Consider the following 25,452-nt stretch of genomic DNA (forward strand, 5'->3'; position numbering starts at 1 on the left):
TCCTCAGCACCACCTCAGATGATCCCGCAGGTGAAGAAGCCGGATGTGGAGGTCCTGAGCTGGCGTGGTTAGACGTGATCTGCGGTTGTGAGGCGAGTTGGACGTACTGCCAAATTCTCTAAAACAATGTTGGAGGCGGTTTATGGTCAAGAAATTAACATTAAATTCTCTGGCAACAGCTCTGGTGGACATTCCTGCAGTCAGCTTTCCTATTGCACGCTCCCTCAAAACTTGAGACACCTGTGGTATTGTGTGGTGTGACAACACTGCACATTTTAGAAGTATTTTATTGTCCCCAGCACAAGGTGCACTTGTGTAATGATCATGCTGTTTAATCAACCTCTTGATATGCCACAACTGTCAAGTGGATGAATTATCTAGCCAAAGGAGAAATGCTCACTAACAGGGGTGTAGGTACTGTGTGGCTCAGTTGGTAGAGCATGGACCGTCTAGTGCATTTTCAGGGATCTTTTATCTCAGCTCATGGGACCAACACACAACATGCTGTGTTCATATTTGAATTCAGTATAGATTACTAGCAGGGCTAGGATTTGCAGGGATAGGTTTTGCAGGGCTAGGATTTGCAGGGCGAGGTTTAGCAGGGCTAGGATTTGCAGGGCTAGGTTTTGCAGGGATAGGTTTATAGCAGGGCTAGGTTTAGCAGGGCTAGGATTTGCAGGGCTAGGTTTAGCAGGGCTCGGATTAGCAGGGCTAGGATTAACAGGTCTAGGTTTAGCAGGGCTAGGATTTGCAGGGCTCGGATTAGCAGGGCTAGGATTAACAGGGCTAGGTTTAGCAGGGCTAGGATTTGCAGGGCTAGGTTTAGCAGGGCTCGGATTAGCAGGGCTAGGTTTAGCAGTGCTAGGTTCAGCAGGGCTAGGTTTAGCAGGGCTAGGTTTAGCAGGGCTAGGATTTGCAGGGCTAGGATTAGCAGGGCTAGGATTAGCAGGGATAGGTTTAGCAGGGATAGGATTAGCAGGGCTAGGATTAACAGGGCTAGGTTTAGCAGAGCTAGGATTAGCAGGGATAGGTTTAGCAGGGATAGGATTAGCAGGGCTAGGATTAACAGGGCTAGGATTTGCAGGGCTAGGATTAGCAGGGCTAGGATTAGCAGGGCTAGGTTCAGCAGAGCTAGGATTAGCAGGGCTAGGATTAACAGGGCTAGGTTTAGCAGAGCTAGGATTAGCAGGGATAGGTTTAGCAGGGATAGGATTAGCAGGGCTAGGATTAACAGGGCTAGGTTTAGCAGGGCTAGGATTAGCAGGGCTAGGATTAGCAGGGCTAGGTTCAGCAGAGCTAGGATTAGCAGGGCTAGGATTAACAGGGCTAGGTTTAGCAGGGCTAGGATTAGCAGGGCTAGGTTCAGCAGAGCTAGGATTAGCAGGGATAGGTTTAGCAGGGATAGGATTAGCAGGGCTAGGATTAACAGGGCTAGGTTTAGCAGGGCTAGGATTAGCAGGGATAGGTTTAGCAGGGATAGGATTAGCAGGGCTAGGATTAACAGGGCTAGGTTTAGCAGGGCTAGGATTAGCAGGGCTAGGATTAGCAGGGCTAGGTTCAGCAGAGCTAGGATTAGCAGGGCTAGGATTAACAGGGCTAGGATTAGCAGGGCTAGGATTAGCAGGGATAGGTTCAGCAGGGCTAGGATTAGCAGGGATAGGTTTAGCAGGGATAGGATTAGCAGGGCTAGGATTAACAGGGCTAGGTTTAGCAGGGCTAGGATTAGCAGGGCTAGGATTAGCAGGGCTAGGATTAACAGGGATAGGATTAGCAGGGCTAGGATTAACAGGGCTAGGTTTAGCAGAGCTAGGATTAGCAGGGATAGGTTTAGCAGGGATAGGATTAGCAGGGCTAGGATTAACAGGGCTAGGTTTAGCAGGGCTAGGATTAGCAGGGCTAGGATTAGCAGGGCTAGGATTAACAGGGCTAGGTTTAGCAGGGCTAGGATTAGCAGGGCTAGGTTCAGCAGAGCTAGGATTAGCAGGGATAGGTTTAGCAGGGATAGGATTAGCAGGGCTAGGATTAACAGGGCTAGGTTTAGCAGGGCTAGGATTAGCAGGGATAGGTTTAGCAGGGATAGGTTTAGCAGGGATAGGATTAGCAGGGCTAGGATTAACAGGGCTAGGTTTAGCAGGGCTAGGATTAGCAGGGCTAGGATTAGCAGGGCTAGGTTCAGCAGAGCTAGGATTAGCAGGGCTAGGATTAACAGGGCTAGGATTAGCAGGGCTAGGATTAGCAGGGCTAGGTTCAGCAGGGCTAGGATTAGCAGGGATAGGTTTAGCAGGGATAGGATTAGCAGGGCTAGGATTAACAGGGCTAGGTTTAGCAGGGCTAGGATTAGCAGGGCTAGGATTAGCAGGGCTAGGATTAACAGGGCTAGGATTAGCAGGGCTAGGATTAACAGGGCTAGGTTTAGCAGGGCTAGGATTAGCAGGGCTAGGATTAACAGGGCTAGGATTAGCAGGGCTAGGATTAGCAGGGCTAGGTTCAGCAGGGCTAGAGACAGCTGCCCACTCTTGGTGCTTACACAGCCATGACTATATAAAACGGCAGCAGCAGTGGTACTGTTATAAACAGCAGCAGTGGTACTGTTATAAACAGCAGCAGTGGTACTGAGGTTCTGGTTCCGGTTCTACATCCATCTAAATGGACAAGATAACAGAAGAGAAGTCATAGGAAGTAATCCTTCTAAAACCACCATTGAAAACATCCTGTGGAGGAAACCAAGGCTGTATATCCCAAATGGCACCCTATTCCCTATGGGCACTGGTCAAAAGTAGTGCACTATAAAATGGGATAGAGTGTGATTTGGGATGCAAGCCAAGCAAACCAGTAGTAAGCCTGTGACATTCAAGTCAGCAGTAGTGGAACAATTCAACTGCAGCCTAAGGAAGAGCAGAGCAGCAGCAGTTGAATTGACAAAAAGTTGCCTGCCAGGCCTGTGGAACAATAGCTCTTTTCTTTTGATTCGGCCAGGCAAATATATATATATAATGCATCGTGGCACGAGCAACCTCCCACCCCATCACCACTACCCTACTCCATCACACTGCCCTACTCCATCACACTACCCTACTCCATCACACTACCCTACTCCATCACACAAACCCCCCCACCCCATCACCACTACCCTACTCCATCACACTACCCTACTCCATCACACTAACCCCCCCCATCACCACTACCCTACTCCATCACACTACCCTACTCCATCACACAAACCCCCCCACCCCATCACCACTACCCTACTCCATCACACTACCCTACTCCATCACACTAACCACCCCACCCCATCACACTACCCTACTCCATCACACTACCCTACTCCATCACACTAACCCCCCCCATCACCACTACCCTACTCCATCACACTACCCTACTCCACCACACTAACCCCCCCCACCCCATCACCACTACCCTACTCCATCACACTACCCTACTCCATCACACTAACCCACCCAGCCCATCACACTATCCCCCCACCCATCACGCTACTCCATCACACTACCCTACTCCATCACACTAACCCCCCCATCCCATCACACTAACCCCCCCATCCCATCACAATACCCTACTCCATCACACCCAGCCCATCACACTAACCCCCCAGCCCATCACACTATCCCCTCACCCCATCACACTACTCCATCAAAATACCCTACTCATTCAAACCCAGCCCATCACATTAACCCCCCCATCCCATCACACCCAGCCCATCACATTACCCCCCCCATCCCATCAAACCCAGCCCAACACACTAACCCCACCCACCCCATCACACTACTCCATCACACTACCCTACTCCATCACACTATCCCACCCACACTATCACACTACCCCACCCACACCATCACACTACCTTACTCCATCACACTACCCCCCCACCCCATCACCACTACCCTACTCCATCACACTACTCTACTCCATCACACTACCCTACTCCATCACACTACCCTACTCCATCACACTACCCTACTCCATCACACTACCCTACTCCATCACACTACCTTACTCCATCACACTAACCCCCCTATCCTATCACCACTACCCTACTCCATCACACTACCCTACTCCATCACACTACCCTACTCCATCACACTACCCTACTCCATCACACTAACCCACCCAGCCCATCACACTATCCCCCCACCCATCACGCTACTCCATCACACTACCCTACTATATCACACTACCCTACTCCATCACACTACCCCACCCACCCCATCACACTAACCCACCCCACCCACCCCATCACACTAACCCACCCCGCCCTGAAAGCTCTAGCACTAGTCTGGCTCCAACACACCCATCAACTAGGCTAATTAGCTAGGCTAATCCAAGGTAAATATAACCAACTAGGCTAATTAGCTATGCTAATCCAAGGTAAATATATCCAACTAGGCTAATTAGCTAGGCTAATGCAAGGTAAATATAACCAACTAGGCTAATTAGCTAGGCTAATCCAAGGTAAATATAACCAACTAGGCTAATTAGCTAGGCTAATCCAATGTAAATATATCCAACTAGGCTAATTAGCTAGGCTAATCCAAGGTAAATATAACCAACTAGGCTAATTAGCTAGGCTAATCCAAGGTAAATATATCCAACTAGGCTAATTAGCTAGGCTAATCCAAGGTAAATATATCCAACTAGGCTAATTAGCAAGGCTAATCCAAGGTAAATATATCCAACTAGGCTAATTAGCTAGGCTAATCCAAGGTAAATATATCCAACTAGGCTAATTAGCTAGGCTAATCCAAGGTAAGTATAACCAACTAGGCTAATTAGCAAGGCTAATCCAAGGTAAGTATAACCAACTAGGCTAATTAGCTAGGCTCATCCAAGGTAAATATAACCAACTAGGCTAATTAGCTAGGCTCATCCAAGGTAAATATATCCAACTAGGCCAATTAGCTAGGCTAATCCAAGGTAAATATAACCAACTAGGCCAATTAGCTAGGCTCATCCAAGGTAAATATAACCAACTAGGCCAATTAGCTAGGCTAATCCAAGGTAAATATAACCAACTAGGCCAATTAGCTAGGCTAATCCAAGGTAAATATAACCAACTAGGCTAATTAGCTAGGCTAATCCAAGGTAAATATAACCAACTAGGCCAATTAGCTAGGCTCATCCAAGGTAAATATATCCATATGTTGAAGAACATTTTGTTAACATGATTTTCCTGTGTATAATATATATTTCCACACTATGAGGTTGGAATGATACTGTGGAATTGTGAAAATTATGATAATGCCAACGCGATAAATTAGTTAATAGACCAATAAGAATTCCAAACCTCTTTGCCAATAACAGCTAGTTTTCCGTTTTCACCTCCCCACTCAGACCACTCAAAGACAGTCCTAGTAACACTCTTGCTTGAGAAATTGCAGTTTGGTAAGAAGCTATTCTTGTTTCTTTTTGAGCATTTTCATTGAGAACGATCATGGTAAGATACTTATCTGTTCCCCCTGACCAGGTTGGCGGCGTTGGAGGACTGACTAACTTGTCTTTGTTAGATGTGCACTCTATTCCCTGTGGCTAATGTTCTCCTGGCCTCACAGTGAATTTCCATTCGGGGACAATACCGTTTAAAAAAAATGTGACTGTACCTCATCTCCTGAGGCCATGCGTTGGGTTAACTCCTTCAGGCTCCTCATCATCCTCTCGTCTCTGAAGTCGTAGGGGAACGTCTCTGTCCACTCCTGGAGCAGCTGGAGGATCCTGGGAGCCAACTTCCTGATCCTCATCTGAAAGATACACATACAAAATATACTCATGGTCATTTAAGTAACACCCAAGTCTGTAAATTAAGATATACATTAATCTGAGAGCAGAAACACGCAACATCTATCAGCTAAATCAACTGATGTACGGTTGCAGGTTATGAAGTATATTAAGGTTAAGAAGTATATTCATTAAGAAGTATAATAGCATAAAGGAGTATAGCTAACTTAGTACTATGTAGGTAATAAAAAATAGCTAGTATAGTATAATTGAATCTAGCTAATAGAGCATAGCTGATAGAGTATAGTATAATACAATATAGCTAATATTGTATAATACAATATAGCTAATATAAAAGAGCTACTATAGTATAATAGAATCTAGCTAAAAGAGTATAGTAAAAAATCATCTAGCTAATATAGCATAATATAATCAAGCTAATTGAGTATATTATAATCGGATTAAGCTAATATAGTATAATATAATCAAGCTAATAGAGTATAGTGTAATAGAATATAGCTAATAGAGTATAGCATAATATAGCTAATAGAGTATATTACGATATAACTAATATAGTATAGCATAATATAGCTAATAGAGTATAGTATAATATAGCTAATATAGTATAGTATAATATAGCTAATATAGTAAAGTATAATAAAGCTAAGAGTATAGTATAATATAGCTAATATAGTAAAGTATAATAAAGCTAAGAGTATAGTATAATATAGCTAATATAGGAAAGTATAATATAGCTAATAGAGCATAGTATAATATAGCTAATGGAGTATAGTATAATATAGCTAATAGAGTATAGTATAATATAGATAATATAGTATATTACGATATAACTAATATAGTATAGCATAATATAGCTAATAGAGTATAGTATAGTATAGCTAATAGAGTATAGTATAATATAGCCAATAGAGTATAGTATAATATAGCTAATAGAGTATAGTATAATACAGCTAATAGAGTATAGTATAATATAGCTAATGGGGTATAGTATAATATAGCTAATAGAGTATAGTATAATATAGCTAATAGAGCATAGTATAATATAGCTAATAGAGTAGAGTATAGTATAATATAGCTAATAGAATATAGTATAGCTAATAAAGTATAGTATAGTATAATATAGCTAATAGAGTATAGTATAATATAGCTAATAGAGTAGAGTATAGTATAATATAGATAATAGAGTATAGTATAATATAGCTAATAGAGTAGAGTATAGTATAATATAGATAATATAGTATAGTATAATATAGCTAATATAGTATAGTATAATATAGCTAATAGAGTATAGTATAATATAGCTAATAGAGTATAGTATAATATAGCTAATAGAGTATAGAATAATATAGCTAATAGAGTATATTACGATATAACTAATATAGTATAGCATAATATAGCTAATAGAGTATAGTATAATATAGCTAATAGAGTATAGTATAATATAGCTAATAGAGTATAGTATAATATAGCTAATAGAGTATATTACGATATAACTAATATAGTATAGCATAATATAGCTAATAGAGTATAGTATAATATAGCTAATAGAGTATAGTATAATATAGCTAATAGAGTATAGTATAATATAGCTAATAGAGCATAGTATAACATAGTTAATATAGCATAGTATAATATAGCTAATAGAGTATAATATAGCGAATATAGTATAGTATAATATAGCCAATCGAGTATAGTATAATATAGCTAATATAGCATAGTATAATATAGCTAATATAGTATAGTATAATATAGCCAATCGAGTATAGCATAATATAGCTAATAGAGTATAGTATAATATAGCTAATATAGCATAGTATAATGTAGCTAATATAGTATAGTATAATATAGCCAATCGAGTATAGTATAATATAGCTAATAGAGTGTAGTATAATATAGCTAATAGAGTATAATATAGCTAATAGAGTATAGTATAATATAGCTAATATAGTATAGTATAATATAGCCAATATAGTATAGTATAATATAGCTAGTATAGTATAGTATAATACAGCTAATAGAGTATAGTATAATATAGCTAATGGAGTATAGTATAATATAGCCAATAGAGTATAGTATAATATAGCTAATAGAGTGTAGTATAATATAGCTAATAGAGTATAATATAGCTAATAGAGTATAGTATAATATAGCTAATATAGTATAGTATAATATAGCCAATATAGTATAGTATAATATAGCCAATATAGTATAGTATAATATAGCCAATATAGTATAGTATAATATAGCCAATATAGAATAGTATAATATAGCTAATATAGTATAGTATAATATAGCTAATAGAGTATAGTATAATATAGCTAATAGAGCATAGTATAATATAGATAATATAGTATAGTATAATATAGATAATAGAGTATAGTATAGTATAATATAGCTAATAGAGTAGAGTATAGTATAATATAGATAATAGAGTATAGTATAATATAGCTAATAGAGTAGAGTATAGTATAATATAGATAATATAGTATAATATAGCTAATAGAGTAGAGTATAGTATAATATAGCTAATATAATATAGTATAGTATAGCTAATAAAGTATAGTATAGTATAATATAGATAATAGAGTATAGTATAATATAGCTAATAGAGTATAGTATAATATAGCTAATAAAGTATAGTATAGTATAATATAGCTAATAGAGTATAGTATAATATAGCTAATAGAGTATAGTATAGTATAGCTAATAGAGTATAGTATAATATAGCTAATAGAGTATAGTATAGTATAGCTAATAAAGCATAGTATAATATAGATAATATAGTATAATATAGATAATAGAGTATAATATAGTACAGCTAATAGAGTATAGTATAATATAGCTAATAAAGTATAGTATAATATAGCTAATAGAGTATAGTATAATATAGCTAGTATAGTATAGTATAATATAGCCAATATAGTATAGTATAATATAGCTAATATAGTATAGTATAATACAGCTAATAGAGTATAGTATAATATAGCTAATGGAGTATAGTATAATATAGCTAATAGAGTATAGTATAATATAGCTAATAGAGCATAGTATAATATAGCTAATAGAGTAGAGTATAGTATAATATAGCTAATAGAATATAGTATAGCTAATAAAGTATAGTATAGTATAATATAGCTAATAGAGTATAGTATAATATAGCTAATAGAGTAGAGTATAGTATAATATAGATAATAGAGTATAGTATAATATAGCTAATAGAGTAGAGTATAGTATAATATAGATAATATAGTATAGTATAGTATAATATAGCTAATATAGTATAGTATAATATAGCTAATAGAGTATAGTATAATATAGCTAATAGAGTATAGTATAATATAGCTAATAGAGTATAGTATAATATAGCTAATAGAGTATATTACGATATAACTAATATAGTATAGCATAATATAGCTAATAGAGTATAGTATAATATAGCTAATAGAGTATAGTATAATATAGCTAATAGAGTATATTACGATATAACTAATATAGTATAGCATAATATAGCTAATAGAGTATAGTATAATATAGCTAATAGAGTATAGTATAATATAGCTAATAGAGTATAGTATAATATAGCTAATAGAGCATAGTATAACATAGTTAATATAGCATAGTATAATATAGCTAATAGAGTATAATATAGCGAATATAGTATAGTATAATATAGCCAATCAAGTATAGTATAATATAGCTAATATAGCATAGTATAATATAGCTAATATAGTATAGTATAATATAGCCAATCGAGTATAGCATAATATAGCTAATAGAGTATAGTATAATATAGCTAATATAGCATAGTATAATGTAGCTAATATAGTATAGTATAATATAGCTAATCGAGTATAGTATAATATAGCTAATAGAGTGTAGTATAATATAGCTAATAGAGTATAATATAGCTAATAGAGTATAGTATAGCTAATATAGTATAGTATAATATAGCCAATATAGTATAGTATAATATAGCTAATATAGTATAGTATAATACAGCTAATAGAGTATAGTATAATATAGCTAATGGAGTATAGTATAATATAGCCAATAGAGTATAGTATAATATAGCTAATAGAGTGTAGTATAATATAGCTAATAGAGTATAATATAGCTAATAGAGTATAGTATAATATAGCTAATATAGTATAGTATAATATAGCCAATATAGTATAGTATAATATAGCCAATATAGTATAGTATAATATAGCTAATATAGTAAAGTATAATACAGCTAATAGAGTATAGTATAATATAGCTAATAGAGTATAGTATAATATAGCTAATAGAGCATAGTATAATATAGATAATATAGTATAGTATAATATAGATAATAGAGTAGAGTATAGTATAATATAGATAATAGAGTATAGTATAATATAGATAATAGAGTAGAGTATAGTATAATATAGATAATATAGTATAGTATAATATAGCCAATATAGTATAGTATAATATAGCCAATATAGTATAGTATAATATAGCTAATAGAGTATAGTATAATATAGCTAATAGAGTATAGTATAATATAGCTAATAGAGCATAGTATAATATAGATAATATAGTATAATATAATATAGATAATAGAGTATAGTATAGTATAATATAGCTAATAGAGTAGAGTATAGTATAATATAGATAATAGAGTATAGTATAATATAGCTAATAGAGTAGAGTATAGTATAATATAGATAATATAGTATAGTATAATATAGCTAATAGAGTAGAGTATAGTATAATATAGCTAATATAATATAGTATAGTATAGCTAATAAAGTATAGTATAGTATAATATAGATAATAGAGTATAGTATAATATAGCTAATAGAGTATAGTATAATATAGCTAATAAAGTATAGTATAGTATAATATAGCTAATAGAGTATAGTATAATATAGCTAATAGAGTATAGTATAGTATAGCTAATAGAGTATAGTATAATATAGCTAATACAGTATAGTATAATATAGATAATAGAGTATAGTATAATATAGCTAATAGAGTATTGTATAATATAGCTAATAAAGTATAGTATAATATAGATAATAGAGTATAGTATAATATAGCTAATACAGTATAGTATAATATAGATAATAGAGTATAGTATAATATAGCTAATAGAGTATAGTATAATATAGCTAATAAAGTATAGTATAGTATAGCTAATAGAGTATAGTATAATATAGCTAATACAGTATAGTATAATATAGATAATAGAGTATAGTATAATATAGCTAATAGAGTATAGTATAATATAGCTAATAAAGTATAGTATAGTATAATATAGCTAATAGAGTATAGTATAATATAGCCAATAGAGTATAGTATAGTATAGCTAATAGAGTATAGTATAATATAGCTAATAGAGTATAGTATAGTATAGCTAATAAAGCATAGTATAATATAGCTAATAGAGTATAGTATAATATAGATAATAGAGTATAATATAGTATAGCTAATAGAGTATAGTATAATATAGCTAATAAAGTATAGTATAATATAGCTAATAGAGTATAGTATAATATAGCTAATAAAGCATAGTATAATATAGATAATATAGTATAATATAGATAATAGAGTATAGTATAATATAGCTAATAAAGTATAGTATAGTATAGTATAATATAGCTAATAGATTATAGTATAATGGAGGTATCGTGTTACCTTGTCTGCCTGAGGGTCACTCAGTCTCTGCTGCTCCACACACAGGTGACACACGTTGGACATGAGCTCGTAGGGGTGGATAAATAGACGAGAGGAGAGCAGGAAGGTGAAAGAGTACGTCATCTGTGGAGAGAAGAGAAAGAGGGAGGGAGGTAGAGAGCAGCGGAGGAGAGGAATTAAGAGAGGGGTCAATAACTTTAAGGGAATACAGAGTGGTTTTTCTCCTTTTGTGGACACTGGTTAAAGACAAGAGAAAGAGAGACGGTGAGAGAGTTAGACAGACAGACAGACAGACAGACAGACAGACAGACAGACAGACAGACAGAGAGAGACAGACAGTGAGAGACAGACAGTGAGAGAGACACAGACAGACAGACAGACAGACAGACAGACAGACAGACAGAGAGACAGACAGAGACAGTGTTACTCACGTCAGGGTAGTAGTCCATACTAGGGACCAGGTGGTGTATGAGGGCCTCCAGTGAGCCCGACACAAGGGCGTTGTCACGGTAACACAGTCCTGCGTTACCGTATCCCTCCTCCTTGGTCTGGTTCGGACTCTGGTACAGGTTCTTATTGTTGTAACCCCTGGAGACCAGCATGCCGGTCAGCAGTGGCGTCTGAGGCATATTGTCCTGGGAGGAGGAGGAAGATGAGCAAGGTTAGAAACACATACACACCAATGGGGAGGTTGGAGGACAGGGTCACCCATTGGTGTGACAGGGTCAGGTGACCCATTGGTGTGACAGGGTCAGGTGACCCATTGGTGTGACAGGGCCACGTGACCCATTGGTGTGACAGGGTCAGGTGACCCATTGGTGTGACGGGGCCACGTGACCCATTGGTGTGACAGGGTCAGGTGACCCATTGGTGTGACAGGGCCACGTGACCCATTGGTGTGACAGGGTCAGGTGACCCATTGGTGTGACAGGGCCAGGTGACCCATTGGTGTGACAGGGCCATGTGACCCATTGGTGTGACAGGGTCAGGTGACCCATTGGTGTGACAGGGCCAGGTGACGCATTGGTGTGACAGGGCCACGTGACCCATTGGTGTGACAGGGTCAGGTGACCCATTGGTGTGACAGGGTCAGGTGACCCATTGGTGTGACAGGGTCAGGTGACCCATTGGTGTGACAGGGTCAGGTGACCCATTGGTGTGACAGGGTCAGGTGACCCATTGGTGTGACAGGGTCAGGTGACCCATTGGTGTGACAGGGTCAGGTGACCCATTGGTGTGACAGGGTCAGGTGACTCATTGGTGTGACAGGGTCAGGTGACCCATTGGTGTGACAGGGTCAGGTGACCCATTGGTGTGACAGGGTCAGGTGACCCATTGTCAGTGATGTATTGCTGAAAGTGAGAGAGACTCTTCAGAACAATAGTCTTGTGATTAATTCTGATGTGTTATTCTGATATGACCTAAAAAAATAAATAATTCAAAAAGGGATTTTAGGCTGAAACAAATGAAAACAACACAGGGCGATATTATATTCTCCATCTCAATTAGACAGAACTGTGAGGTTCGTTTACTTAAAAGAAACAGTCGAATGGGTGCATCACATGGACTACGCACTGTGATTACAATATGGGAAATTCCACGTGACGGAATTGCGCTGAGACTCGGTTTTATTCCACTTAGTCTATGTACAAGGACTACTTTTAACAATTTACACTGTAAAATGTTATAAAAACATTTACTGAAAGATAAAATGTTTGTTAACATTCGATTATTGAGCTACTGTAAGTGAGGATGGTTGCAGTACATGGAAAGAGGGGGCTCATGGGTAGGTGCAGGGAGAAGTGACATTAATTAGAGAGAGAAATTCAAATTCCACCTTTATTTAACCAGGTAGGCCAGTTGAGAACAAGTTGTTTATTTACAACTACGAACTGGCCAAGACAAAGCAAAACAACACAGAGTTACACATGGGATAAACAAACGTACAGTCAATAACACAATAAAAAAATCTGTATACAGTGTGTGCAAATAAAATAAGGAGGTAGGCAATAAATATGCCAATCTTGGCGAAGTAATTACAATTTAGCAATTTACACTGGAGTGATATATGTGCAGATGAGGAAGTGCAAGTAGAAATACTGGTGTGCAAAAGAGCAGAAACAAAAAACAAATATGAGGATGATGTAGATTGGTTGGGCTATTTACAGATGGGCTATGTACAGCTGCTGTGATCGGTTAGCTGCTCTGACAGCTGATGTAGATAGATAGATAGATAGATAGATAGATAGATAGATAGATAGATAGATAGATAGATAGATAGATAGATAGATAGATAGGCTGTTTACAGATAGGCTAAGTACAGGTGCAGTGATCTGTAAAATGCTCTGACAGCTGGTGCTTAAAGCTAGTGAGGGAAATAAAAGACTCCAACTTCAGTGATTTTTGCAATTCGTTCCAGTCATTGGCAGCAGAGAACTGGAAAGAAAGGCAGCCAAAGGAGGTGTTGGCTTTGGGGGTGACCAGAGAAATATTCCTGCTGGAGCGAGTGCTACAGGTGGGTGTTGCTATGGTGACCAGTGAGCTGAGATAAGGCGGAGCTTTACCTAGCAAAGACTTATGGATGACCTGGAGGCAGTGGGTTTGGCGAGAAACCAACCAACGAGAGCGTACAGGTCGCGTGAAAGCGTACAGGCTTTGGTGACAAAACGGATGGCACTGTGATAGACTGCATCCAATTAGCTAAGTAGAGTGTTGGAGGCTATTTTATAAATGACATCGCCGAAGTCAAGGACCGGTAGGATAGTCAGTTTACGAGGGTAAGTTTTGCAAGCATGAGTGAAGGAAGCTTTGTTGCGAAATAGGAAGCCAATTTTAGATTTAACTTTGGACTGGAGATGTTTAATGTGAGTCTGGAAGGAGAGTTTACAGTCTAGCTAGACACCTAGGTATTTGTAGTTGTCCACATATTCTAAGTCAGAACCGTCCAGAGTAGTGATGCTAGTCGGGCAGGCAGGTGCGGGCAGCGATCGATTGAAGAGCATGCATTTAGTTTTACTAGCATTTAAGAGCAGTTGGAGGCCACGGAAGGAGTGTTGTATGGCGTTGAAGCTCATTTGGAGGTTTGTTAACACAGTGTCCAAAGAAGGGCCAGAAGTATACAGAATGGTGTCGTCTGCGTAGAGGTGGATCAGAGAATCACCAGCAGCAAGAGCGACATCATTGATATATACAGAGAAAAGGAGTTGGCCCGAGAATTGAACCCTGTGGCACCCCCATTGAGACTGCCAGAGGTCCGGACAACAGGCCCTTCGATTTGACACACTGAATTCTATCTGAGAAGTAGTCATTGAACCAGTTTACATTGCCAAAGTATGTGAAATAGATAATAAACTAAAGTGAAATAAACAAAATAAAATTAACAGTAAACATTTCCAAATGTCATATTATGTCTATAAGCAGTGTTGTAATGACGTGCAAATGGTTAAAGTACAAAAGGTAAATTAAATAAACATAAACATGGGTTAAAATATATATAATATTTACAGGTGTTTGTTCTTTGTTCTTCACTGGTTGACCTTTTCTTGTGGCAACAGGTCACATCTTGCTGCTGTGATGTCACACTGTGGTATTTCACCCAGTAGATATGGGAGTTGATCAACATTAGATTTTTTCTCAATTCTTTGTGGATCTGTGTAATCCGAGGGAAATATGTGTCTCTAATATGGTCCTACATTGGGCAGGAGGTTAAGAAGTGCAGCTCAGTTTCCACCTCATTTTGTGGGCAGTGAGCTCATAGCCAGTCTTCTCTTGAGAACCGGGTCTGCCTACGGAAGCCTTTCTCAATAGCAAGGCTATGCTCGCAGAGTCTGTACATAGTCACTTAATTTTGCGTCAGTCTGTTGTAACTTTAATGTGTTACAGAGTTAATGGTTAAGTTAATTCATTGAGCTGTATCTAAAAGATAGTATCTAAAGATCTAAAGTTCCAGAATGTCTTGCGACAGGAATGAGAGAGAGAACGCGGCAGTTATGTGCAGGTGCAAAGTGATTAAGCTGACCTTTCGCTAGCATCTTACCTGCATTGCTCTGTAGAATCTAAAGTTGTTAAATGTAACGTGTACAAGTATTATTACTGAAAGAAGCTTTCATATCAAACCCGACGTCCCGAGTCATTACTTTGAAGACAGTTAATCTAAAACAGTCACAGTGGTCAGGTATTCTGCTTCTGTGTACTCTCTGTTTAGGGCCAAATAGCATTCTAGTTTGTTCTGTTTTTACGTAAATTCCAATGTGTAAAGTAATTATCTTTTTGGGTTGAGTCTAATTGTGTTGCTGTCCTGGGGCTCTGTTTGTGTTTGTGAACAGAGCCTCAGGACCAGCTTGCTTAGGGGACTCTTCTCCAGGTTCATCTCTCTGTAGGTGATGGCTTTGTTATGGAAGGTTTGGGAAACGCTTCCTTTTAGGTGGTTGTGGAATTCAAACGGCTCTTTTCTGGATTTGGATAATTAGCGGGTATCGGCCTAATTCTGCATGCTTTATATTGTACACTGAGGATCCCTCCCTCCCTCCCTCATCAATGTACTGATAGAGTCAGGGGATATGATGAAAAAACACAACCAAACCTACACCAAGGCACATGTTATTGACCTAAAATAATGAACCAACCCAGTTTCTGGTTCCCCGCCCGCCCCCTCAACAACACAGTGTATCCATTCACAGTCAACTTTATGCCAAACAATAATGAGGCTCTGAAAACAGGAACTTCTAATTTCACACCAATTTCTCCGCACACACCCACACACACACACACACACACACACACACACACACACACACACACACACACACACACACACACACACACACACACACGCATACACACACGCATACACACACACACACACACACACACACACACACACACACACACACACACACGAAATGTGTGAGACTCAGGAGAGTGTACACTGTGAGTGTATTGTTCTGATTGGCCACAGGGCAACACTGCCCTATGACCCTACTTATCTGTTTCCACTGCAGGCACACACACACACACACACACCCTGGCGATGACTGCATTGACTAATTCCCACTGAGAGGCCGTGTGAGTCTACAGTGCATTCAGAAAGTGTTCAGACCCCTTGACCTTTTTCCACATGTTTCATTACAGAATCATTCTAAAATGGCTTAAAATCATCAATCTACACACAATACCCCATAATGACAAAGCAAGTACAGGTTTTTAGAAATTTGTGCAAATCTATTAAAATGTACATAAGTATTCAGACCCTTTACTCAGTACTTTGTTGAAGCACCTTTGGCAGCGATTACAGACTTGAGTCTTCTCAGGTATGACGCTACTGTCTTGGTACACCTGTATTTGGGGAGTTTCTCCCATTCTTCTCTGCAGATCCTCTCAAATTTCTCTCCTGAAATTTCCCCAAGCAGCTGATTGGTCGGCCCCATTGCTAATTGAGGGGGGAGAGGAGAGGAGAGGAGAGGAGAGGAGAGAGAGAGAGAGCTTCTTTAATGTCCTGAGTTAGTTTGTTGCTGAGAGAGCTTATTTAATGTCCTGAGTTAGTTTGTTGCTGAGAGAGAGAGAGAGCTTATTTAATGTCCTGAGTTAGTTTGTTGCTCAGAGAGCTTCTTTAATGTCCTGAGTTAGTTTGTTGCTCAGAGAGCTTCTTTAAATGTCCTGAGTTGTTTCTCAGTTTTTGTTGTGAAGTAGTTTGTAATATTCTGTTTCATTTGCTCCCAGGGTGGAAGGGGAAGGCACCTAGGGAGTGCTTAGGCAAGGGGCCCGCGGGCATACATATACCCGTAGTATATTCACTGTCAAGACACACTAGGTAAGACCTGGGTGGACAATCCCCTGTATTTTGGTTAGTTCACCAGGTGGTGCTAAGTTAGATAAGTAGTGGGTAGGTAGGAGAGGGGGGGCTTGAGATTTACTTTCTTTGCTTTGGTTCCGTCCAGCACCTTTTCACAATATTACCGTGTGAAGGAATAAATTCCCTGTAAATGGTACATTTTCTGTCTTTGTCATCGTTACTCACACCTATAGTCCCATACCTCTCTACCTCCACCTAGTCCCATACCTCTCTACCTCCACCTAGTCCCATACCTCTCTACCTCCACCTAGTCCCATACCTCTCTACCTCCACCTAGTCCCATACCTCTTTACCTCCACCTAGTCCCATACCTCTTTACCTCCACCTAGTCCCATACCTCTTTACCTCCACCTAGTCCCATAGCTCTCTACCTCCACCTAGTCACATACCTCTCTACCTCCACCTAGTCCCATACCTCTCTACCTCCACCTAGTCACATAACTCTTTACCTCCACCTAGTCCCATACCTCTTTACCTCCACCTAGTCACATACCTCTTTACCTCCACCTAGTCCCATACCTCTTTACCTCCACCTACAATCACATACCTCTTTACCTCCACCTACAATCACATACCTCTTTACCTCCACCTACAGTCCCATACCTCTCTACCTCCACCTAGTCCCATACCTCTTTCCCTCCACCTAGTCCCATACCTCTCTACCTCCACCTAGTCCCATACCTCTTTACCTCCACCTAGTCCCATACCTCTCTACCTCCACCTAGTCCCATACCTCTTTACCTCCACCTAGTCACATACCTCTCTACCTCCACCTAGTCACATACCTCTCTACCTCCACCTAGTCCCATACCTCTTTACCTCCACCTAGTCCCATACCTCTTTACCTCCACCTAGTCCCATACCTCTCTACCTCCACCTAGTCCCATACCTCTTTACCTCCACCTACAGTCCCATACCTCTCTACCTCCACCTAGTCACATACCTCTCTACCTCCACCTAGTCACATAGCTCTCTACCTCCACCTAGTCCCATACCTCTCTACCTCCACCTAGTCCCATACCTCTCTACCTCCACCTAGTCCCATACCTCTTTACCTCCACCTAGTCCCATACCTCTTTACCTCCACCTAGTCCCATACCTCTTTACCTCCACCTAGTCCCATACCTCTTTACCTCCACCTAGTCCCATACCTCTTTACCTCCACCTAGTCCCATACCTCTTTACCTCCACCTAGTCCCATACCTCTTTACCTCCACCTATGGTCCCATACCTCTCTACCTCCACCTATGGTCCCATACCTCTCTACCTCCACCTAGTCCCATACCTCTTTACCTCCACCTAGTCCCATACCTCTTTACCTCCACCTATGGTCCCATACCTCTCTACCTCCACCTATGGTCCCATACCTCTCTACCTCCACCTAGTCCCATACCTCTTTACCTCCACCTAGTCCCATACCTCTTTACCTCCACCTATGGTCCCATACCTCTCTACCTCCACCTATGGTCCCATACCTCTCTACCTCCACCTACAGTCCCATACCTCTTTACCTCCACCTACAGTCCCATACCTCTCTACCTCCACCTACAGTCACATACCTCTCTACCTCCACCTACAGTCAAATACCTCTCTACCTCCACCTACAGTCACATACCTCTCTACCTCCACCTACAGTCACAAACCTCTCTACCTCCACCTACAGTCACAAACCTCTTTACCTCCACCTACAGTCACATACCTCTCTACCTCCACCTACAGTCAAATACCTCTTTACCTCCACCTACAGTCACATACCTCTCTACCTCCACCTACAGTCACATACCTCTCTACATCCATGGGGAGTTGAGTTGTAGCAGGGTGTTAAGTAGCAGGCGTACGTAACAGTAACGCTTGGCATTCAGGTCAAAGAGTTCAATCGTAGTTTTATCAGACCAGAGAATCTTGTTTCTCGTGGTCTGAGAGTCCAGCCCATGTGGGCTGTCATGTGCCTTTTACTGAGGAGTGGCTTCCGTCTGGCCACTCTTCCATAAAGGCTTGATTGGTGGAGGGCTGCGGGACACGGTTGTCCTTCTGGAAGATTCTCCCATCTCCAAAGAGGAACTCTGGAGCTCTGTCAGAGTGACCATCGGGTTCTTGGTCACCTCCCTGACCAAGGTCCTTCACATCGATTTCTCAGTTTGGCCGGGCGGCCAGCTCTAGAATGAGGCTTGGTATTTCCAAACTTTTCCATTGAAGAATGATGGAGGCCACTATGTTCTTGGGGACCTTCAATGCTGCAGAAATATTTTGGTACCCTTCCCCAGATCTGTGCCTCGACACCGTCCTGGCTCAGAGCTCTACGGACAATTCGTTCGACCTCTTGGCTTGGTTTTTGCTCTGACATGCACTGTCAACTGTGGGACCTTATATAGACTGGTGTGTGCCTTTCCAAATAAATTACAAATATATTGAATTTACCACAGGTGGACTCCAATCAAGTTGTAGAAACATCTTAAGGATGATCAATGGAAACAGGATGCACCTGAGCTCAATGTAGAGTGCCAGCCAAGCAGACTGGGGCAGGGTAGCCTAGTTGTTAGAGCGTTGGACTAGTAACCAGCAGGTAGTCTAGTGGTTAGAGTGTTGGACTAGTAACCAGCAGGTAGCCTAGTGGTTAGAGTGTTGGACTAGTAACCAGCAGGTAGCCTAGTGGTTAGAGTGTTGGACTAGTAACCAGCAGGTAGCCTAGTGGTTAGAGTGTTGGACTAGTAACCAGCAGGTAGCCTAGTTGTTAGAGCGTTGGACTAGTAACCAGCAGGTAGTCTAGTGGTTAGAGTGTTGGACTAGTAACCAGCAGGTAGCCTAGTGGTTAGAGTGTTGGACTAGTAACCAGCAGGTAGCCTAGTGGTTAGAGTGTTGGACTAGTAACCAGCAGGTAGCCTAGTTGTTAGAGCGTTGGACTAGTAACCAGCAGGTAGCCTAGTGGTTAGAGTGTTGGACTAGTAACCAGCAGGTAGCCTAGTGGTTAGATCGTTGGACTAGTAACCAGCAGGTAGTCTATTGGTTAGAGTGTTGGACTAGTAACCAGCAGGTAGTCTAGTGGTTAGAGTGTTGGACTAGTAACCAGCAGGTAGCCTAGTGGTTAGAGCGTTGGACTAGTAACCGGAAGGTTGTAAATTCAAACCCCCGAGCTGACAAGGTACAAATCTGTCATTCTGCCCCTGAACAGGCAGTTAACCACACTGTTTCTAGGCCGTCATTGTAAATAATAATTTGTTCTTAACTGACTCGCCTACTTAAATAAAGATGAAATAAAGACTGCTGGAGTCTCCTATCCCAGGAAAGAGCATTCTCCCTTGGGCACTACACAATGGGGTCTTTGACTGGACAGGGACAGGCTCACACCATCTCCTTTATTCAGAGTAGCATAATGATTTACACACACAGAGAGAGAGAAGTCAGAGCCTGTGTATTTCTTGTACCAGGTGTCTCACGGTGAGAGGGAGATCACGAGACAACTCACAGAGAGACTTGAGATTCACCGTAAAGCCGAGATTCAATGAATACATATTTTATTTTAACCAACATTCTTAATACGCCCAATGCAAGACTCATTACACAAAAACTACATTTTCATGGTATTAAACGATACAGAGATCAATGCATTTTGTTTTTAACGTGACCCTGTCTGTAGATTCATTCCATACAATTAAAATGACTAAGCAATATCATGAAATGCCACACTCTGAGGTCCTGTCTAATGGACCAGAGGTTTCTCTCTCTCTCAGTCCCTTGTGGCCATAACAGCCTCTGCCAAAACAAATGCATGTGAAGTGCACGACTGCACACGCTCACACAGGACACACGCTCACACACTCACACACTCACACAGGACACACACACACACACAGGACACACACACACACAGGACACACACTCACACAGGACACACACTCACACAGGACACACACTCACACAGGACACACACTCACACAGGACACACACTCACACAGGACACACACTCACACAGGACACACACTCACACAGGACACACACTCACACACAGGACACACACTCACACACAGGACACACACTCACACACAGGACACACACTCACACACAGGACACAAGCCTCCATGGATGGAAACATTAGGGATGCTTAAATAGTCTGCTCTGCCACGAGGACAACATTCTGCCGATGAGATTCCAGGTGTACACGAGCCACATGTCAACTCCTCAGCTGAAGAAGAAAGCACGCTGATGGTGGTTTGGTTCAGCAACCTGGCTGGGTGATAGAGGAACCAAAAACTAAAGACCAGATTGGTTATTGTGGTGGTTGTGATTGTGACCTCACTGTCTGTGTGGTTGTGATTGTAACCTCACTGGCTGTGTGGTTGTGATTGTAACCTCACTGTCTGTGTGGTTGTGATTGTAACCTCACTGGCTGTGTGGTTGTGATTGTAACCTCACTGTCTGTGTGGTTGTGATTGTAACCTCACTGGCTGTGTGGTTGTGATTGTAACCTCACTGGCTGTGTGGTTGTGATTGTAACCTCACTGTCTGTGTGGTTGTGATTGTAACCTCACTGGCTGTGTGGTTGTGATTGTAACCTCACTGTCTGTGTGGTTGTGACTGTGATCTCACTGTCTGTGTGATTGTAACCTCACTGTCTGTGTGGTTGTGACTGTGACCTCACTGTTTGTGTGATTGTAACCTCACTGTCTGTGTGGTTGTGACTGTGACCTCACTGTCTGTGTGACTGTAACCTTACTGTCTGTGTGGTTGTGACTGTGATCTCACTGTCTGTGTGATTGTAACCTCACGGTCTGTGTGATTGTAACCTCACGGTCTGTGTGATTGTAACCTCACTGGCTGTGTGGTTGTGACTGTGACCTCACTGTCTGTGTGATTGTAATCTCACTGGCTGTGTGGTTGTGATTGTAACCTCACTGTCTGTGTGACTGTAACCTTACTGTCTGTGTAGTTGTGATTGTGACCTCACTGTCTGTGTGATTGTAACCTTACTGTCTGTGTAGTTGTGATTGTGACCTCACTGTCTGTGTGATTGTAACCTCACGGTCTGTGTGGTTGTGATTGTGACCTCACTGTCGGTGTGGTTGTGACTGATCTCACTGTCTGTGTGATTGTAACCTCACTGTCTGTGTGACTGTAACCTCACTGTCTGTGTGGTTGTGATTGTAACCTCACTGTCTGTGTGGTTGTGACTGTGACCTCACTGTCTGTGTGGTTGTGACTGTGATCTCACTGTCTGTGTGGTTGTGACTGTGATCTCACTGTCTGTGTGGCCATCTGTTTTTATACACTACGATGAGGAAAACCATATCACCAGAGGTATTCTTCAATAATTAAACCATTACCCCCAAAAGCTTTATTTAACAAGGTAAATCAGGAACACATTCCCGTGTACAATGACTTCCTGAATAAGAATGACAGTAATCATCTCTTTAAATACCACATGTATCATTACCCTACATTCACACCAACACCAATCTGTCCCCAGTCATTCATTGGCTCTCTTATTAATAACACTACACTGACAACTCATCATCACATGCCAAGTCCCTCCTCTGGGTGACTGACTGGTGCAACACACACACACACACTTGGTCGACAACCTACAGTCAAGATATCTGCAGTGCAGTTTAGAGCAGGAGGGGGACTTTCTCCCTACGCTGGAACTAGTGGACACTTCTGCAAATAAGAAGAAGGAAAAAAATATGTTTTACCAACATGTGACAGAGAGCCAGACACAGATGGGATATGGAAAGTTGTGATCACACACATTAATTCCATGTATTCATTGTCATGAATGTTTCAGGCCTGATATATGCCAATAATAGCCCCCCCTCCAAAGTAATAATAGCCTACCCCCCCCTCCAAAGTAATAATAGCCACCCCCCCTCCAAAGTAATAATAGCCCCCCCCCCTCCAAAGTAATAATAGCCCCCCCCCTCCAAAGTAATAATAGCCCCCCCCCCCTCCAAAGTAATAATAGCCCCCCCTACAAAGTAATAATAGCCCCCCTCCAAAGTAATAATAGCTCCCCCTCCAAAGTAATAATAGCCACCCCCTCCAAAGTAATAATAGCCTACCCCCTCCAAAGTAATAATAGCCTACCCCCTCCAAAGTAATAATAGCCCCCCTACAAAGTAATAATAGCCTACCCCCTCCAAAGTAATAATAGCCCCCCTCCAGAGTAATAATAGCCCCCCCCTACAAAGTAATAATAGCCTACCCCCTCCAAAGTAATAATAGCCCCCCCCCCTCCAGAGTAATAATACCCCCCCTACAAAGTAATAATAGCCCCCCTACAAAGTAATAATAGCCCCCCCCCTCCTCCAAAGTATTGCAGGAAGAAATCTCTTGACGCACCATCGTTTTTGAAACGTCCGAATGTTTTTTTTAAACAAGCAATACTTAGCAACAAGAATAATATGGCAACTACTGTATAAAAAATAACAGCATAATATTAATAATTTATAATTATATAATTAATAACTACTAATAGGCCTACAACTTAAAGCTCAGACACACTAGTAGGATAGTCAAATGTTTGCCTGCCGACAGTATTTAGCACCTCGCGACACCGGCGGCAGTCAATCTCTTTTGTGTTCACACAGCAAAGACCTTGGAGTCGTCAGTCACTCAGCCTTGTTAAAATACTCCAAGCCAGAAGGTGGCAGTAGCGTTGTTTGGCAATGCATATCTTCTGTGCGTATTGCTTATGATCTAGATTCCAGATGGCCACAGCTAGATAACTACCTGGCAAGATGATGAAGAAACAATTTAATTGACTCTACAGCCTTGGATAAAATTGGATAAAATTGTTTTTTTTCCCCTCGTCAATCTACACACAATACCCCATAACGACAAAGCAAAAACAGGTTTAGATATTTTTGCAAATTCATTTAAAAAAAATACAAAATGAAATATCACATTTACATAAGTATTCAGACCCTTTACTCAGTACTTTGTTGAAGCACATTTGGGGTATGACGCTACAAGCTTGGCGCACCTGTATTTGGGGTGTTTCTCCCATTCTTCTCTGCAGATCCTCTCATGCTCTGTCAGGTTGGGTGGGGAGTGTCACTGAACAGCTATTTTCAGGTCTCTCCAGAGATGTTCGATCGGGTTCAAGTCCGGGCTCTGGCTGGGCCACTCAAGGACATTGAGACTTGTCTTGAAGCCACTCCTGTGTTGTCTTGGCTGTGTGCTTAGGGTCGCTGTCATGTGGAAGGTGAACCTTCGCCCCATTCTGAGGTCCTGAGCGCTCTGGAGCAGGTTTTCATCAAGGATCTAAAGGATCTGTGCTTTGCTCCGTTCATCTTTCCCTCGATCCTGACTAGTCTCCCAGTCCCTTCCACTGAAAAACATCCCCACAGCATGATGCTGCCACCCCCATGCTTCACTATTGGGGTGGTGCCAGGTTTCCTCCAGATGTGACGCTTGGCATTCAGGCCAAAGAGTTCAATCGTAGTTTCTTCAGATCAGAGAATCTTGTTTCTCATGGTCTGAGAGTCCTTTAGGTGCCTTTTGGCAAACTCCAAGGAGGCTGTCATGTGCCTTTTGCTGAGGAGTGGCTTCTGTCTGGCCACTCTACCATAAAGGCCTGATTGGTGGAGTGCTGCAGAGATGGTTGTTCTTCTGGAAGGTTCTCCCATCTCCACAGAGGAACTCTGGAGCTCTGTCAGAGTGACCATCGGGTTCTTGGTCACCTCCCTGACCAAGGCCCTTCTCCCCCGATTTCTCATTTTGGCCTGGAGGCCAGCTCTAGGAATGGTTCCAAATGTCTTCCATGTAAGAATGATGGAGGCCACTGTGTTCTTGGGGACATTCAATGCTGCAGATATTTTTTGGTACCCTTCCCCAGATTTGTTCTTGTCTCAGAGCTCTATGGACAATTCCTTTGGCCTCATGGCTTGGTGTTTGCTCTGACATGCACTGTCAACTGTGGGACCTTTTATATAGACAGGTGTGCGCGTTTCCAAATCATGTCCAATCAATTGAATTTACCACAGGTGGACTCCAATCAAGTTGTAGAAACATCTTAAGGATGATCAACGGAAACAGGATGCACCTGAGTTCAATTTCGAGTCTCATTGCAAAGTGTCTGAACTCTTATGTAAATAAGGTATTTCTGTGCTGTTGCAAACTCAATACTAGCTCGAAACAAGAGGAAATAATGTGTTTAATAAAATAATAATAAATAATAGACTCTTAGATTAACA

At 40.7% G+C, this 25,452-nt stretch overlaps 1 protein-coding gene across 4 annotated transcripts in view; it reads right to left on the reverse strand.

Annotated features, from left to right (window-relative positions):
- The window catches only part of LOC135513708 (ras-GEF domain-containing family member 1B-A-like), a 79,357-nt gene that overhangs the window by 44,578 nt on the left and 9,327 nt on the right, over window positions 1-25,452 (reverse strand). For 3 of the 4 annotated variants that reach the window (XM_064936586.1, XM_064936585.1, XM_064936583.1), the window contains exons 2-4: window positions 11,844-12,047; window positions 11,413-11,535; window positions 5,613-5,750 (exon numbers count right to left, since the gene is read on the reverse strand). In XM_064936586.1, the coding sequence (XP_064792658.1) occupies window positions 5,613-5,750; window positions 11,413-11,535; window positions 11,844-12,041 (459 nt within the window). In that variant the 5' untranslated portion in view covers window positions 12,042-12,047. Of the gene's footprint in view, window positions 1-5,612; window positions 5,751-11,412; window positions 11,536-11,843; window positions 12,048-22,843; window positions 22,895-25,452 lie in introns of those variants that run through there. The other variant, XM_064936584.1, reaches the window with a different exon arrangement.

This window comes from Oncorhynchus masou, chromosome 25, assembly GCF_036934945.1.
Source record: "Oncorhynchus masou masou isolate Uvic2021 chromosome 25, UVic_Omas_1.1, whole genome shotgun sequence".
NCBI lineage: Eukaryota > Metazoa > Chordata > Actinopteri > Salmoniformes > Salmonidae > Oncorhynchus > Oncorhynchus masou.